The sequence below is a fragment of the Hippopotamus amphibius genome, chromosome 2 (assembly GCF_030028045.1).
Source record: "Hippopotamus amphibius kiboko isolate mHipAmp2 chromosome 2, mHipAmp2.hap2, whole genome shotgun sequence".
NCBI lineage: Eukaryota > Metazoa > Chordata > Mammalia > Artiodactyla > Hippopotamidae > Hippopotamus > Hippopotamus amphibius.
The window spans coordinates 194,615,221-194,634,022 of record NC_080187.1 but is presented as its reverse complement, the minus strand read 5'-3'; the positions used below and the strand labels follow the sequence as shown (position 1 = coordinate 194,634,022).

Here is an 18,802-nt window from a genome sequence, read left to right as displayed (position 1 = left end):
ATGCCCAGTAGTGAGATTGCTGGGTCATGTGGTAATTCTATTTTTAGTTTTTTAAGGAACCTCCAAACTGTTTTCCTTAGTGGCTGTACCAACTTACATTCCCACCAACAGTGCAGGAGGTTCCCTTTTCTCCACACCCTCTCCAACATTTATTGTTTCTAGATTTTTTGATGATGGCCGTTCTGACTGGTATAAGGTGATACCTCACTGTGGCTTTGACTTGTATTTCTCTAATGATTAGTGATGTTGAGCATCTTTTCATGTGTTTGTTGGCCATCTGTATGTCTTCTTTGGAGAAATGTCTATTTAGGTCTTCCGCCCATTTGTGGATTGGGTTATTTGCTTTTTTGGTATTAAGCTGTATGAGCTGCTTGTATATTTTAGAGATTAATCCTTTGTCCATTGCTTCATTGGCAAGTATTTTCTCCCATTCTGAGGGTTGTCTTCTTGTCTTGTTTATGGTTTCTTTCGCTGTACAAAAACTTTTAAATTTCATTAGGTCCCATTTGCTTATTCTTGATTTTATGTCCATGATTCTAGGAGGTGGGTCAAAAAGGATCTTGCATTGATGGATGTCATAGAGTGTTCTGCCTGTGTTTTCCTCTAGGAGTTTTATAGTGTCTGGCCTTACATGTAGGTCTTTAATCCATTTTGAGTTTATTTTTGTGTATGGTGTTAGGAAGTGTTCTAATTTCATTCTTTTACATGTAGCTGTCCAATTTTCCCAGCACCACTTATTGAAGAGGCTGTCTTTTTTCCATTGTGTATTCTTGCCTCCTTTGTCAAAGATAAGGTGTCCATATGTGCTTGGGTTTACCTCTGGGTTCTCCATTCTGTTCCATTGATCTTCCTTTCTATTTTTGTGCCAGTACCATACTGTCTTGATCACTATGGCCTTGTAGTATAGTTTGAAGTCAGGAAGCCTAATTCCACCAACTCCGTCTTTCCTTCTCAAGATTGCTTTGGCTATTTGGGGTCTTTTGCGTTTCCATACAAATTGTAAGATTTCTTGTTCTAGTTCTGTGAAAAATGCCATTGGTAACTTGATAGGGATTGCATTGAATCTGTAAATTGCTTTGGGTAGTATAGTCATTTTCACAATGTTGATTCTTCAGGAAATTATTTTATTAGTCCTTTTAGAGCAGGTTCACTGGCAATAAATTCTCTTAGCTTTCTTTCATCTGAAAATAGCTTCATTTCACCTTCATTCCTAAAGTACATTTTTATAGGCTACCAATGCCTGGGTTGACAGTCCTTTCTTTCATCAGTTTAAAAATGTTTCACTTTTTCTGACTTCCATGGTTTCTGATGAGAAATGCACAGTCATTTGAATTATTATTTTCCTATAAATAATGCATAGTCTTTCTCTGATTGAATTCCAGATTTTTTCTTCTTTGTATTTAGCTTACCACAGTTTGATTATGATGCATCTGGGTGTGGATTTCTTTGGGTTTAGCCTCTCTGAGATTCTCTGAACTTCTTGAGTCTGTACGTTTGTGGATCTCACCAAATTTGGGACATTTTCAGCCATTTCTTCAAATATTTTATCTGCATTACACTTTCTCCTTTCCTTCTGGAACTTCAGTGACACAAATGTTAGACCTTTCATTATTTTGTTATCCCTAAAGTTCTGTTCTTTGTACTTTTCAGATTGTATCATCTTTATTGATCCCTTGAAGTTCACTGATTCTTCTCTGCCATCTATATTCTGCTGTTGAGCCCTGAGTTCTTTTGTTTATGTTATTGCGTTTTTTTCGGTTCTAAAGTTTCCATTTTTTTGAAACGTTGTCTTTTTTTTTTCCCTGAGGCTTTCTATTTTTCCATGTATTTCAAGATAGTTTGTCCTTACTTTTCAGAGCATTTTTTGATAGCTTCTTTAAAGTCTTTGTCAGAAGATTCCAACATCTATGTCATCTCAAAGTTGGTATCTATTTAATATCACAAAGTTGATATCTTATTTAACGTGACTTAAGATTTCCTTGGTTTTCGTATGCCAAGTAATTTTGAGTTGTATTCTGGATACTTTTATTATTCTAATATGAGACACTGAGTCTTTAAATCCTATGGAGAATGTTGATACTTTTATCAGATAATCAGCTCACTTGGGTTCAGGCTCTGGGGGTTGTGGTTCCTCTGTCAGTTCAGTTTTCAAAGCCTTTGTAATGCTGTTTGGTTCTGTCTTGTGTGTGACACACAGTGGCCCATCTAAAACGTGGGTGGTGCACAATCCCAGGTTAGTCCTCAAAGTTTATGTGAGCTACTGAGGGTCAGATCCATGCAGGGGCTCAGGGCTGTGCCCAGGAGTTCATAAACAACTTTAAGTGTCACTTTCCCAAACTCCTCCTCTCCACAATACCGCTGGGACTTTCCAGATCCCTGGGCATCCCCTCTTTGGTCCTCCAGACAGAAAACTGGGGCTTTATTTAACTCATTGTGTGGCGCATTTCCAGCAAATGTCCCCATCTGGGGTCAAGTGGTGGGAAAAAGAGCAAGGAGGGTTCACCCCATCCTCTTCAGCCACAACTCCTCCAATTGAAGAAAGTTCCCCTCTTTCAGAGTTTTAGTTTCCTTCTGGACCCTGTTGCCACCACCATAGGACTGTTTGGGGCTTGCACATGAGAGAATGAAGAAAAAGAAAAGAAAAGGAGAAAAAAGAAACACAGAGAATTTCCACCATCTCTCAGAGCATTAGGACACCTCTTTTGAGCACCTCGAGCCAGAACTAGAGGGCTTCTCCTGGAGCTCTTTGTTGGCACCCATGCCCACTACTGAGTTTCAGGCTGCTTTGAGTTTGGGCCAAGAATAGCAGAGGGAAGGATACTGGTAAGCTCATTGTCAGTTTGGTCTTCTCTCCCAATCCACCTGCTACTGTTTAGTTTTCAAAGTCCTCAAATAGCTCTCCCAGGTATTCCCTCCAGGTTTTATAACTGCATTCAGTGAGAAAGACAAAGTGGAGCGTTTACGCCATCTTACCAAGAATCAGAACTCCACCAGAGATTTTTGAGGGGGAGGATTAACATGCTCAAAATTCAGATTTAGAAACACTGTGGCAGGATTGAATAGGATGGACTAGAAGGGGTGAGATAGGAGGCCCATTAGGAATCTACTGTAATAACTTAAACTAGTGGGACAAAATTGACAATGCAAAAAAAGGGGGGTAACCAGTGCACGAGATGTTATCTCACACTGATTACATCCCTGTGGAATACATTAATTCAGCATTACTGTCCCAGTGTTTTAACCCATGGGGAGTTGCTAATCTGGAAGGTCAGAACTGGGACTGACCTTAGAGATCACCTAGCTCAACACTCAATTTTTTTAAACAGCTTCATTGATATATAATTTAAATTCCATACAGTTCACTTGTTTAAAGTGTATAGTTCAGTGGTTTTTAGTATATTTACAGCGTTATGCAACCATCACCATAATGTAATTTTAGAACAGTTTCATCACTCCAAAAAGAAACCTTATACCAACTAGCAGCCACTCATATTCCCTACCCACATCCCACCAGGGAGGCCCCTCCTCCTCGACCTGAGCAACAGCAAATATATTTTCTTTCTCTACAGGTTTGCCTATTCTGGAATTCTTTAAATAAATGGAATCATAAAATCTGTTGTCTTTTGTGACTGGCTTCTTTCACTTAGTGTAGTGTGTTCATAGTTCACCCATGTGGTAGCATGTGGCAGTACCTCACTCCTTTTTATTGCTGAATAATATCGCATTGTATGGAGAGACCACAGTTTGTTTATCCATCAGTTGGTGGACATTGTGTTTTCTTTTGGGGGCTATAACAATTAATGCTGCTATGCACATCTGTGTATGATTTTTTGTGTGGACATGCTTTCAATTCTCTTTAGTAAGTACCTGAAAGTGGAATTGCTGGGTCAGATGGTAGTTCTATGTTTAACATCTTAAGGAACTGCCTAACTGCATTCCTTAGCAGCCGTACCATTTACACTCCTACTAGCAATGGGTGAATGTTCTCAACACTCTGATTTACCAAGAGAGGCTGAGTAACTATCCAGGCTTACACGACAGATCAGTGGGATTAAAATCCGTGCCTCTTAATTCATAAACCTATGATAACCAGTGACAGAAATCAGAATGAAAACCCCAGTGGACTGAAAGAAAGCCTTCTACCAGTTGAAAATTTTCTGTTAATTTAGGAAAAGAGATCAAACGAGTTTTATACCAAGTCTTCTCTTCAAATATCACTATGATTTTTTTCCTTTAGTATATTTTCAAATCTATTGTTAGGGGTACTTTAATAGTCACTTTTTAAATTATTGTAGTCACTGTTCTTTGCTCAGATTTCCCCTAAAGTATATTGCTATTATGGCCCCTCACCCTAAACCATCATGATCCTTAGAACCATGGATTATAAGAGCTGATCATCTGGACCAACCCCCTCTTTTTACAAATGAAGAAACTGCTGGACTGTGGTCCTGAGGATCTCACTGAACTCCGGTACCATGTTGGGACACACTGGGGATTCGGCACCCTCCCCTAAAGTGTTCTAAATGGGTTACCCACTGTTCTCTGCTCCTCTGGCTTTTACTCCAGGTGCAATATCAGCTACTTAGAAGAATGGCTTAAAGATAAGAATGTGCAGAAGAGCTTGGCCAAGGAAACTTTGGAACCTCTCTCTCAGGCAGCCTGGTTACTTCAGGTCAAGAAGACCACAGACAGCGATGCCAAGGAGATCTCCGAACGCTGTACCTCCCTGTCTGCTGTGCAGGTGACCAGGCTTGCTGAGTATCTACCTGATCTTCCTCAACAGATCATGTAATTGGTATCCCCTTTCCTGGCTTAGCCAGCGTGGGGTGCATCTGCCTCTCTCTGTGCTCTTTGGGGAGCATACATATCTCCCATGGCCCGCCCTCTTATCTAACAAGCATTTATTAAATACTAACTCTAGACCTTAAAAACATAAAAGTGCATTTGACACATTCCCTGACCACTAAACTCACAGATGGGTATGTGTGGGGAGAGGGGGTGGGAGCAGGAAAGGAGGCTGGAAATGGGGAATTCTCTTACTGTCATCTAATTATATGATATCCTTGCTCTCTTCTATGCTCTTCTCAGCTTGTTTTCTCTTTTCTTGGAAAAAATAATACATGGTTCCTGGAGCCAAATTACAGTATAAAAGAACCACTTGGGGTTCCTGACTGTTCCCAGACCACTGGAACCATTATTTCATGGACAGAGTTGTTCTTTTTTGTGGCCTCACACCATCTTATGTACTGTTTGCAGATCATAAAGATCCTTAATTCATACACACCTATCGATGACTTTGAGAAAAGAGTGACTCCATCCTTCGTTCGCAAAGTACAGGTGAGATCTTTAAAGATGTGCCTTTTTTTTTTTTTTAGTATAAGACAGTAATATTTAATTACCATTATAGAAATTCAGGATTAAAGTACATGTACCAAATATATGGGAAAGGCACCCAGGAAAAGCAGCAGGAATTTTTCCTGTCAAATTCCCCTTGTTTTCAGAACCCCTTTTAGCCCTGGTGGGAAGGGAATGAAAACACCAGAATTGTGACTCACATTCTACGTTCCTTCAGCATGTCTTGTTTCTCATCAGTCTCATCAGTATGTACAAGGGAGCAGAGGCTGAATGGAAACAGAGAACCTGTGTACCCATTTTTTTCTTATTTTAATCCCTAAAATTTCTTTCCCCATGAACTAGGCAGCAGTTCTCAAAGTTTGGTTCAGGGACCCATGACAGAGGTTCTTGAGATAATTCCAGGGAGTCTGCAAAGTCTTCCTTTTTCTAAATACATACCTGTGTGAGGCAGACTTTTCTTCATATACTTCAACCAAAATAACATATCACAATAGGTGAATGCAGAAGCAGATACGAGATTCTACCTGTCATATTAAGTCAGACATTAAAAAGATTTACAAAATTATAAAACAATACCACTTCTCACTCGTTTTTTTATTTGTTTTCAGACATATAGTTGTTTTTCAATAAAAATATGTTAACATGTATTGGTCTCATTATTTTAATGATTAATAAATATTTTAAATTATTGTTTTAATTACTAATATGACAAATATCAATAGCTATAACCACATGCACAAAAGCTGTTTGGGGTTCTCAGTAATTTAAGAGTATAAAGGGGGCCTGAGACCAAAAAAGTTTGCAAACCACTGAACTAAAAAGAAATATGAATGCAATAAAAATTTAATACTGAGCTCCACTCATGTTTGGGCTTAAAATTATGCCATGAGAATAGGTAAGAATAGAAAGTAGATCGATTTGCAGTCAGTCTATCCTGTGGGAAATTAACTTCTGAAATGAAACAGAGCAGGTAAGTATTCATGAGAGCTGATCTGGAAGACCTGGACAGACCATTTCACCTCCAAGCTGTGCTGTTGAAAAGCCCTTTTGTGTGTTATCACACATGATTTTGAAAGGAGTCTTTCACTGGAGATAGAGTTGCGTTTTCCTTACTCTTCCAGACAGCAATAAAGCAGAGTGCACTGGTTTCCTTATTCATTTTTCCTCTGGTTCTCATTTCAGGCTCTCCTAAATAGCCGAGAGGATTCATCACACCTGATGTTGGATACCAAATATCTCTTTCAAGTCACATTTCCTTTTACCCCCTCTCCTCATGCTCTGGAAATGATCCAGATCCCCAGCAGTTTCAAGCTAGGCTTTCTCAATAGATTATAGCAGGAGAAAAGGGAATAAATGCACTTTTCTTTCAAAAGCTAAATGAAGGTCAAATATGAGGGATGTGGCTTATTAATTGGAACTGGAAATGCTTTGGAATGTGATTTAAGGAAGAAAAGAGTTCTCCCAAATGGGCCACATCTTCTCTTGTTTGTGGTGATGGTGCTGCCACTGTCATCACGTAAGAATGAACGCACACCAGCTGAGGTTGGAAAGGCCATGTCTACCTTTGGAATCTCAGCCAGCTTTTATTAGAATTTCTGCAAGGTTCGTATTTTCTGCCAGGTGCCTCTTGTCTAGATCGATCTTGTGATGGGGTCCACCCAGAGGGAGTGAGACCCAGGGACACAGTTTATCCTAAGTTTTCTAAGGTTCATGTGAAGCCCAGATACATTTATAAGCCACAAACAGGTTCCAGGGCTGAGTCTTCCAAATAATCCCTTTTGGCCATGGTGGCCTGTCAAAAGTTTTCTCACCCCACACCTGCTTGATGGAGGTGGGGGTGTTTCACCAACTCATTTTACTGAAGACACACCTGCATAAAAAAAAATTTATTTCAGGTCCCTCTAATTTTTAAGAGGGTATTCCATCTGAAATGAGTCATATGAAGTATTTTTATGTATATATCCATTTAAAGCTAATACATCATTCATGCTTAATTTCCACGCCATTTATCATCTCCTCCTCCAAAAGAACATTTCTTTAAATTTTATCTGCCAACATATTTGCCATGATTTTTCGTTGTTTAATCTTTCATACAACTTAAAAAAATAAGTTTGAAAAGGCAACCTAAATGATTTTCTCTATCAAATATATTTTAAGATTTTCTCATAAAAATAACTGAAGAATTGTCAGTTCCTCCTTTTGAGAAATCTCTTTCCCTTGTTCCCCCCAAGTTTCCTCATTTCTTTCTTTCAGAGCATAAAACATTCAATAAGCACTCCTAACCTGTGGCCTCTTCTGCACCACCCCAAAGCCACAGGCCGTAGCTGTGATTGGATAACGTGGATATATATCTTAGGAGTGGAAATAATATGTGATTATGCAGCAACATCACCCTACTAATATGAAATAATCTTTTCATATTATAAATGATTTAATTTAGTTCATTTAGATACATTGTATATGAAGAAATGAGAAGTAGAACTTTGTAACATTTTAATCAATAAAATAAATTACCAAATGAATTGGGTCAGGTTCTTTTAATTGCTAGGAGATTACATTTTTCTTAATTGCACAGGTTTTATGCCTTTCTTTAAGGGTCATATTTAAAGACGCTGGAATCTTTATATAGATTCATAATGCCTCATAAAACATATATAAAATTTTTAAAGAGAAAGTAAATATGCCCTCAGCCCTGGCTCAGGCTCTGTCTCCATGGGCTCCCAGACTGTGCCAGAATGAGGGGCTCCTTGGCGGAGAGTTGGCTGGGTTTTGGTCCACACGGACTGCTTTTCCATGCCCCTTCCAGGTCTCCCCTATGCCACAAAGAGCCCATCACCCTTCCTCTTTGGCCCCCATAACTCAGGGTTCCTGTCCTACAGCACTTCTCCGGGCTATAAGACAGTAACGTTGGCCATTCCCTCCGCTACCCTGTGAGCTCCTGGAGGGCAGGTCCACACCCTGCTCACCCCTGTGGTAATGCTGATGCTGGCGAGCCGAGTTGCAGGAGCAAAGTCCTACTGGAGGCGGCAGGGTTTGTGGGGGGTCAGTCTTGGGAAGGATTAGATCTTGTTTGGAGACAAGGGGACCGGCAGAACCTGAAAAGTTTATCCATGGAGAAGGCCAGGGGAACGCTCACCCAAGTCTTGATCACTTCTACAAAGCTGAAGGTGGCAAGGGTGGCCAAAACAATGAGGTGCTGGTGGGGTGAGGACCGTGAAGAGACAGGAGCTGTTGATAACCTTCATTCACAGGTGAATGTCAGGGTTGCTCAGTGAAGCAGGGTCTGAATTCTCGGGGGTCAAACCAGCTGAACTCTGCTTCCTGCAGAGGACAGAGAACTGAGCTCTAGAAACTGCTCAGTGGGGGTTCTAAGGGCACCTGGAAACATGGGTGGTTAGGAGGTTCAAGGGGTGAGTGAGTGATGCAAACTGCAGTGAGTGCTCCAGACGTGAACACGGAGCTGCAGGTGGGAAGGAAGGGAACAGCTGAGCTGTAAAGCCCAGCTAAGGAGATTAGTTAGATGGGATGCAGTTGTCTTAGCACCTTGGAGCTGCAGCTCTAGCTTCTTGCCGTTCTGCTGACCGGTTCCAAGTGTTGACTCTCTGGAAGGTATGTGTGTGTTAACGTTATATTAGAATACTCAGGCTTCCTTAAATGCTCAGAGAAGTGTTCAGGTGTGTGCATACCGAGGTGTTGACAGTGGTGAGAGTACAGGTGAGGGGTGGTATGTAGTTAATCTGTATGTTTAATTTTTCCACAATACACATGCATTTCTTTTGAAATAGGTGCTTTGTTTTCAAAATATATTCAGTATTGGCATCAGGGGGAAATTAAGCATCTTTACAATTATTTAATCAGTTTTAAAAATTGACCCACATGGGACTTTCTTGGTGGTCCAGTGCTTAAGGCTCTGCGCTTCCACTGTGTGGAGGCACAGGGTTTGACCCCTGGTTGGGGTAAGACCCTGCAATGCCGGGCAGCACCGCCCAAAAAAAAAAAGATATTAAAAGAAACTGACACACATAATACTTCGCATGTCAGCATAAACCTCAGAGTGTAGCTTATGGAATAAAAAGAGGTTTCTGAAACTAAACATTACATGATTTTAATAAGTCTGTGAGATCCATCCTTTCATCACCATGTATACCAGCAGCTTATTCTTTTTTATTACATGAACATATCACAATTTATGTATCTAGTCTATACTGATGAACATTTGGGTTTTTCCAGTTTGAGGCTCATCAATAAAGCTGCTGTGACATCCTTATTCACGGTTTTCTTTTTTCTGAGGATGTAGGTATTCATTTCTGTTGAGTATCAAGGAATAGAATTATATGTATGCATAGCTTTAGTAGCTTTCTAATGTGGTTGTACCAATTTATACTCCCACCAACAGAAGAGGTCCATTTCTTTACATTCTTGCCCACACTTCACATCATCAGTCTTTTTACTGTTAGGTATTCTGGTGGGTAAGTAGTGGATTCACAGCGTGGTTTTAACTTGCATTTCTTTGATGCCTAATGATGCTGATATGAATATCTGTATTTGTGAAGTGTCCAAGTCTTTTGCCCACTTAAAAAATAATTTATATTGAGATATGATTGCATGCAACATAAAGCTCACTATTTTATAGCATACATTTCAGTGGTTTTTAGTATATTCACAAGGATGTACATTATCTAATTCCAGAACTTTTCCATCACCCCAAAAAAGAAACCCCATACTCATTTAGCAGTCACTCCCAACCCGCTCTCCCCCACCTATTGGCAACCTCTAATCTACTTTCTGTCTCTACGGATCTGCCTATCCCAGACATATTGTATAAATGGAATCACAATTTGTGGCCTTTTGTATCTGGCTTATTTCACTTAGCATAAAATTTTCAAGGTTCAGCCATGTTGTAGCACATATCAGAACTTCATCATTTTTTATTCCTAAATAAGAGTCTACTGTATAGACAGACCACATTTTCTTTATCCATTCCTCAGTTGATGGACATTTTAGTTTTTTCCACATTTTGCCTTAAATCCTGCTACAAATATTTGTGTATAAATGTTTATGTGAACATATGTTTTCAATGGTCTTGGGATATATCCATGAGTGAATTTGCTTGGTCATCTGGTAACAACTCTGTTTAACTTTTTGAGTAACTGCCAAACTTTTTTTCCACAGAGGCTGCACCATTTTACATTCCCACCAGCAAAGTATGAGGGTACTTTTCCCATTTTTATTTGGGTCAATGAAGCATTACTTTAAAAGTAAAAACTGGAGATACCCTATACATCCAACAGTAGGATGCTGGTTTCTTAAATCATGATACTCTGTTACTGCATAGTATAAAATAATACTGAAGCTATTACCAGGAAACAGATAGCCCTGTAAGCATTAAAGCAATAAGTCAGGTGAAAAAGCAAGTAGCTAACAGCCCTATTTATATAACTAACAAAGCTTTATCTATGGCGTCAAAAAGTCTGAAAGAATAGCCACCAAACTCACGGAATTGAGTGCAGGGCAGATAATGGGGACTATCACTTTTGACTTTCTGTCTTTGGCATAGACTTTTTAAAAATAATCATGGGGTAGTGGGGGTTTTGGTGATTTTTTTTAACCATATATTTAAGTGAAACATTTCAAAGAAATTTTGTGCATGGCTTAGGGCTAGGGAACTCCTACTGCAGAGCCACTTCATGTCAAAACTTGTTAAAATGGGGTATTTTCATCTTTTTCTTGTTAAAATGCCCATTGAAGCATTTACTCTAGCTGTATAAAGTTCTCTCATCACAAAAAAGATTATTGTCAATAAGTATAATAGAATGTACTAAAATTCAATTTAGCCTATGTTATAAGCACTAAATGAAGGACACCAGGATGTAAAAATATAAACAGTGTACATGATCACTGTGACCACTGGTCCTAAAACTCTACTCTTGCATACACCAAAATGTGAAAAGGAGTCTCTCTGGGCAATGAATTATACGTGATTGTTTTCTTCCTTATACCTTTCTAATTTTTCCAAACTTTCTACAATGACCATGCATAACGTGTATAATTCTAAAATACTGTAATCTTCCAAGTTTAATTTGAGCTTACTCATGTTCAACCACCCAGATCTAAACTGCTAGCTATGCAATATGATTTAAGGTTAACACAACTCAAAACTTGTGTTCTCCATTTTAAAATTGGTGTTTTCTAAGAATATGCAATGACATGCAAAGATGAAAACATTACTAAGCAAAAAACTAAAGTTCAAAGTTGCATATGACATGTAGTTCCATTTTTTTTTAATGTTTACTCATAGATACTCATGAAGATACCAGAAGAAAATATAAAATGCTAACAGAGTTCAGTTATTTGTTAGGACAGGCATGTGAGTGATTGTTTCCTTCATGTCCCTCTGTTTCCAATTATTTATAATGAACAGGTACAGCTCTTATAATTTGAAAAAATATTAAAATTCAGTCTGGGAAAGAAATCCTATCTATCCAGATTTGGAATATTGGCAATTTTTCTTTTCTTTTTTAAAATTATTTATTAGAATATAGTTGATTTACAATGTTGTGCTAGTTTCAGGTGTACAGCAAAGTGAGTCAGTTACACATATATACATATCCATTCTTTTTTATATTCTTTCATCATATAGGCCATTACAGAGTATGGAGTAGAGTTCCCTGTGCTATACAGTAGGTCCTTATTAACTATCTGTTTTATATATAGTAGTGTGTATATGTCAGTCCCAACCTGACATATTTATCCCTCATCCTTATCCCCGGTACCATAAGTTTGTTTTCTACATCCATGACTCTACTTCTGTTTTGTAAATAAGTTCATTTGTACCTTTTTTTTTTTTAGATTCCACGTACAAGTGATATATGATATTTGCCTTTCTGTGTGGCAATTTTTCTACTTCTCTCTGCGTGGGAGTCGATCTCCCATAATTCCTAGCCATCCTTCTATTCCTTCTGCACTTGGTTCCTTGGGTTCCTCCCACCTTCCATTCCTGCAGCTGCTACTCTGTCCAGAGCTCATTTCCTCTTCCCTAGAACATGATATAACAGTCTCTTAACCTAGTTGATTTTCCTGCTGTACATTCTCTCTCTGACCTACTTGTGGAAGCGCAAATGCTGGAATAATCCACTTGAATGACGTCGCTCCCTCGCTGAAAACCCATGGCTCACCTTCCTAATGCTATTACTTGGAGTCCCCAGCACGACCTTGTGACTGGCAGCCTTGGTAGTCTTGGGCGGTAGGGGGGCACCGTTACTAGGCCCCCAACCATGGGCCAGGCTCTGGTGGGCAGGCCCTTTCGCATCCTTCAACTCACTTTTTGTGACAAAGCAGAGCAGCTTGATGAGGCTAGCTCTGTGGTAAGGCTTGTGGAGTCCCACTGCATACAGATTCAGGCTCCATCACTGACCTTGACCTCATTTAATACCTCAGCATTTCCTCTGTGGTAACACAGATGCCCTGCTTCCCTGCCAGGGTGGCTGTGAGAGGTGGTCAGTAGCCGGTTCCCTCCTGATCTCTTATCCTTAGGGACTGTCCTCCACTCCTTTGTTCCTTAGAGATCTCAAGAACTCTGCCAGCCACCCCTTGGCTATAGGAGTCCACCCTAATTCATGAGCTCCCCAATCTCTCCCCAGCCCCGTGGTGACCTCTGCATGGTAGACTTTCTCCCCCAGCGTGTCCCCACTGCCACCTGCCCCACAAATACATCCCTCTCAATTTGGGCTCCGTTCAAATGTTCAGACCAATGCCCCCAAATATCTTTATACTCAGGGGGTCTCTTCTTTGCCCTTGTCGTGGCCACTCTTTGGAACACCTATTAAATTGGCACAGCTACAAGGGCTGCTCCCTCCCACCTTCACCCCCTCGTCCTCCCTCTCCAACAGTGGGACCACAACCCCTCAGCCTCCCAAACAGAAACCTAGGAGACAGCCTAGACATCTCCCTCTCCTCGTCCCCACACGTCACCAAGTCCAGCTCCCTCTCCTTTGTAAGCGTGGTCCAAATCCATTCCACGGCTTTAGTTCAGGCTTCCATCTCATCGGAACTGTGGCCACAGGCTCCTCTCTGCTTTTTCCTCATCTTCAGCCTCATCCCGCCTCCCCCCCCCCCCCCCCCCCCCCGGTTGCTACGGCTGCTGTTATTGTAGCCACTCACAAGCTAGCATAACATGTGTGGAGCACTCACTGTATCCCCGCCTTGAGCTGAATGCTTCATGCACTGTCCCTCATAATTCCCCTGATACCCCCATGATGGTAGATTCTAGGATCCCCATTTGATAGATTAGCAAACAGATTCAAAAAGGTGAAGTCACTTGCCTGAGTAGTGGGGCCAGGATCTGGCCAGCCAGAGCCCCATCTTTAGCACAAGATGGTTTTGCTTCCTCAAGGTTACCCTCCCTCTGGTGTGACCTGCATCTGTCTGTTGACTTCTGGGTGAACAGGCAGCGACCCCTGGGTCTGTGACTGTCAAATGTTTCATAAATGAGATGTGTTCTTGCAGGGAACCAACACCACATTTACTTGCTTGGGGTCAGGCTCCGCCGTTTTCTGACTTGTCTTTACTCCGAAATTCTTCCTGAGGGGAGGAATACTATTTTTTTTCAGTTTTCAATTACAGTATCCATTACAACCACACTTTCCTTTGTGAGGCCCCACAGGATTAACACTATGCTGCCAAGATCAATTGTGTCCACATCTGTTCGGAAAACCTATTGTCTGACACTTTCTTACTGATTAAATAAATGAGCTGGTGTTGACCCAGCATGTTGTAATAAATTGAAGTTTACAAATTAACTGCATAGACTTTCTTCCTCTGAGCAGAGGTCTGAGCAACCACCATGATAACAGGGAGATAGTTTTAAAAGGCTGTTTCTGTTGGCTTTTCTCATACACACACATCCCGCTTTTTTCTCTCCTTTTTCTTTTTCTTTTTCTTTCTTTTTTTTAAGTCAACAAAAACATGTATTGGGGACTTCCCTGGTGGTCCAGTGGTTAAGACTTCGCCTTTCAGTGCAGGGGTTGTGGGTTCCGAACTAAGATCCCACATGCCGTGAGGTACAGCCAAAAAAAAAAAAAGAAGAAAAGAAAGAAAGAAAGAAAGAAAAAACAAAAGCATGTATTAATTCGCTGACTGGAAACTGGTTAAAGATTAAGGCCCTCAGACTTACGGTTTTCTTGAGGTTACATTTTTGGCTGTTCTTACTACTGTTTCAGAAGCAGCACATGACTACGGTGATGCTCTGTGCTGTGCAGGAGGATGAGGCATGCTGTGTCTAACAACCCAAGCCAAGAAAGTGATTTCACATCCACCCTAACTACCATGTGAAAACAAACTTCACTGAAGTCTATTACAATGTTTCTTTTATGAACAAACAGTAGAAAGTAAAAATTCGCAGACTGTTATAAAATACTTAGGAACATTTCGTAATACTTTCAGTTGCTATCAAAGGCCCAAGAAATCAGAGAAATAAGACTAAAGAATTTGTTTAAAGTTGTTTCTTAGTTTGTGGAACTTTTCTCATACACACACATCCCTTTTTTTCCCTCTCTCTTTTTCAGCTTCACCTTGGATAAAAGATGTGTGATCAGACCTTTCTAGTTAACGTATTTGGCTCCTGTGACAAATGTTTCAAACAACGGGCTCTGAGACCGGTTTTCAAGAAATCTCAACAGCTCAGCTACTGTTCACTATGTGCAGAAATTGTAAGTGCCACTACCTGTCTTTAAACAATGTCTAACGTGAGGGTCCTGTGACAGGTGGGTTGCCATAGAATCAGTTTGCACATGAGCATTTGCAGCACACCCAGGCCGGGGGAGACAGCACAGTGTGGGGGTTTAGGATGTAGACCCTGGTCTCTGTCTGCCTGTGTTCAACTCCCAGTTGTGTTCCTTGGGGGCCTTGTGCCAATGGATCTTACCTCTCCCAGGAGGTCTGTTTTCCCATCTGTAAAGCAACAATAGTGGCGTCTATCCCAGGGTTTTGAGAGGAACAAAAATGAGTTTATTTGATAAAGTATTTAAAGCAATACCCAGCACAGGAAGTGCTCAATAAATGTTTTAGCTTATTATTTTTCGGAACGAATGCTTTTTTCTTCTGTCTCCTTCTAGTCTGCTTGGCAAGCAATCAAGCTAAAAGGGACTCTGGTAAATAAAGAGCCGGGGAGCACCTTCCCAAAGCCCCTGTGCCAGCTGTCCCTAGGAACAGCTCTGTTGAAGACTGAACCATATAGGGCCTCAGTGGTGAGCAAAATCAAGCTCAACGAAAAGTGCTCCTTGGGCCTAAGCCTTCAGTGAGGGTAGGGACTAAACACAAAACCTGGCATTTTTCAAAGTACACAAGTCAATCCTCACCAGAGATGGCTGTGCACAGGCTTCAGATCTTGCAGCAGAAATGCCCACAGCCTGGCTGAGGCTCTAGGAATGAGTCCTGTCTCAGAGGATTTGCAAAGCTGTGCTCAGCAGTGCCGCTGAGCGGAGCCCCCACCTGGTCACAAGTGGTAAAGCACTCTTCCCCACAAGCTCGATAGGAAATCCTGATCCTGGACACAACGAAAAAAACAAAAAACAAAACACATACCTAAGGGAGGAAAGATAACGTTTACATTTTATCCAACGGAAGGGGAAAAACTGTATTCCTCCTTTTGGTCCCATTGTAACCCCTGACAGTGATCACATTTTAAAAAGTTATTCCTATAAAGCAAATGGCAAGTAAGCAGCCTCAGGTGGCACACAGGCTTTGGTACAGCATAGGAATCCTGATGTCATGGGATTCAGGCTCAGTGTGAAGGGCTTCTACCTGCAGTACATCGTGTTCTAAACTTGGATCTGCAAACTATAAACTGAGGACATTCAGTTCTTAAAATAAACCTGCTGTCTTGTGGCCCTACCATCTTGGAGCAGTGCTATGTACCCATCCAGCTCTTCTCTTATTGAAACAATTTCCTCTGTGGACAGAAGGAGCCCAGAATCCCAGATGTCAGGTCCCTCTGTCGCATCTCAGATTCTTCCCAGCTCAGAACACTGCCTGGAGATACTCTTCAGAGGATTGTCGCCAGCTATCTCCACCATAAGCACTTGGGGTACCCAAATATTCGAAAGATTTTTTTGACTGTGGAGACATCCAAATACTGACAGCTAACTTTTTAATCCAGGTCTTTGAGATTGTGTAGACCCAGCCCTTAGTGGACACTTTTCCTGGATAGGGGCAACCCTGTAACTCTACCACTGCTGAAATGTAGCAGATCGCAACTTTTCTGACCTCCAGCTTCCTCACTTACAAAAAGCAGTGAACACCAAAGTATAGGAAGGCACTTTGCAAACTTTGCCAGCCATTAAAAAGTTACATGGCCTCATCTCTAGATGGTGAACTCTCCAGATTGGAGGATGTTTGGGGGTCATTTTACAGAAAGAAACGTCAGTGAAGGGCACACACCAGTACAAAGCTCCACTCACCCCAGGTCTTCACAAACAGGCAGACCCTGAGGCAGGCACACATCCCACGGTGGGCCAAGAGGTGCCAGCCTGAGGAGGTGATGAGAGAATGTGGCTTTGCCCAGACCTTTTGAGATGACCCTTGTGAGAAGTGTCCCCCATGACCCAGTGTTTTATTTAAATTACTTCCTGTGAATTGCTCAAGTGTACCAGGCAGCCTTAATAATAACAAGCACCTACTGTGTGCCATGCTTCACTCTGAAAGCTCTACGTAGTCACTCCTGCTGAGGATCCTATGAGGAAGCTGTGATCCCCATTTACAGATGAGGAGCCTTAGACACAGAGATATTAAGCAAGCCACTCAAGGCCACACAGAACAACCAGAATTTACCCCCAGGCAGTCTGATCTAGACAGAGCCTGTGCTCTTAGTCTTTTACTCTAAGGACTCTGACACAGTTTCTGGGAGTGAACCAAGCAAATTGTTTAACCTTTCTGTGCCTCAGTTTTCTCATTGGTAAAATGGAGGTGACAATAGTACCATTCAGGGTGACTGTTGTGAGTTATTAATGTAAAACCCTTGGAACAGTGCCTGGCACGATAAGACTGGAAAGAACGGATGCTTGAGTGTGCCACAAAGTCACGAATTTGCTTCCTTGAGGGAACTGTAGCAACTCTTCATTCTAGGGTGGAGGAAGCTGCCACAGAAGTGACATGTCTGAGGTCACTGGGCAGGGGCTCAGAAGCCCTGAGTCTGGGTCCCTGTGTGTCCCTGGTGCCACCACCACTTCCTTCGGCTGCCTCCAGGGTCAGGGACTTAATTCCCCAGTGGACAAAAGAAAGGCAAAACAAGAACGGGCAAAGACCCCACAGCTTCTCAGAAGCCAGAACTAGCTTTATTTTTGTATATTTAAGTCAATAAACGAAGAAAGTTTTCGTTGTAGGGGGAGCATCAAAGCTACCGGGGATCAGACGAGGTACCAGTGGTGGTAGGAGCCACTGGGAAGCGTATCAAGTCCCAAGGAGAGGAGATGCGTGCGGGGGAGTGGGGGAAAGGGGTGTTGGAAGGGCTGTGTCGCTGGGACTTCACCAACCTCCCAGGAGCCAGGCAGTCCTGGATTGGAATCCCAGCTCGGCCCTAAGTGCGCGTCCTTCAGCAAGTCACGTATCTCCTCCTAACCTCGGTTTTCCCACCCGCAGAACGGGCACGACAATCCCTGCGTCCCGAATGGTGCGCGCTGCAGCGCTGACGCGAGCCTCGCCGGGGGCACTGCGCGGGAGCGCGCGCGGGGCAGGGGGCGCGGCGCCGGCGGACGCGGCCGGCGGGGGCGGGAGCGGGAGCTGGAGCGGGATCGGCCGCAGCCGCTGGCGTCAGCGCCGGAGGGCGGGGCGCGCTCGGGGAGGCGGCTGGAGCTGCGCCGGTGGCGGCTCGGCGCCCGCTAGCCGGCCGGGCCTCCTCCGCCGCCCGCTGACTTGCATCTCCGCTTCCCTCCCGCCGCGTCCCCGCGCGAAGATGGCAACCGACGGGCTGCACGAGAACGAGACGCTGGCGTCGCTCAAGAGCGAGGCCGAGAGCCTCAAGGGCAAACTGGAGGAGGAGCGGGCCAAGCTGCACGACGTGGAGCGTGAGTGCCGGCCGGGGCGGGGGCTGCGCGCCGGGGGGCGGGCGGAGGAAAGGAGACCGGCTCCGGCTCCGGCTCCCCGGGGGATGGGCCGGGGAGAGGATGGAGGGGGGCGGCCCGGGCCCGCAGCCGGGTTCGCGCCACCGCGCTGGATGAGGGCCCCGGTGCCCGTGCGCCACACGAGACGCGGGTAGCGGCCCGAGCCCCCGGACGCGCGTGTGGGGGGCCCGAGCCGGACCCTCCCCGGCACCTGGCACCTAGCAGGGCCCCCGCCCGCTAGCGGAGGCCAGCCCGCCTCTGGGCGGGGGCAGCCCCTGGCCGCTTTCCTCCTGACGTTGGATCGTGGGACCAGTTACCGTCATCACCTGCCTGGAAGATGCAAGCTGATCTCA

The 18,802-nt window shown here is 43.1% G+C and overlaps 2 protein-coding genes across 2 annotated transcripts in view; both read left to right on the top strand.

Moving 5' to 3' along the window:
- MYO5C (myosin VC) overlaps positions 1–7,786 on the top strand; it is a 96,696-nt gene extending 88,910 nt beyond the window's left edge. The window contains exons 39-41 of the mRNA XM_057723964.1: positions 4,567–4,741; positions 5,257–5,337; positions 6,538–7,786. Of these exons, the coding sequence (XP_057579947.1) occupies positions 4,567–4,741; positions 5,257–5,337; positions 6,538–6,690 (409 nt within the window). The 3' untranslated portion in view covers positions 6,691–7,786. The remainder of the gene's footprint in view (positions 1–4,566; positions 4,742–5,256; positions 5,338–6,537) is intronic.
- Positions 7,787–18,115: 10,329 nt separating this feature from the next.
- Positions 18,116–18,802, top strand: part of GNB5 (G protein subunit beta 5) — a 40,809-nt gene continuing 40,122 nt past the window's right edge. Inside the window, exon 1 of the mRNA XM_057724543.1 lies at positions 18,116–18,413. Within this exon, the coding sequence (XP_057580526.1) occupies positions 18,302–18,413 (112 nt within the window). The 5' untranslated portion in view covers positions 18,116–18,301. The remainder of the gene's footprint in view (positions 18,414–18,802) is intronic.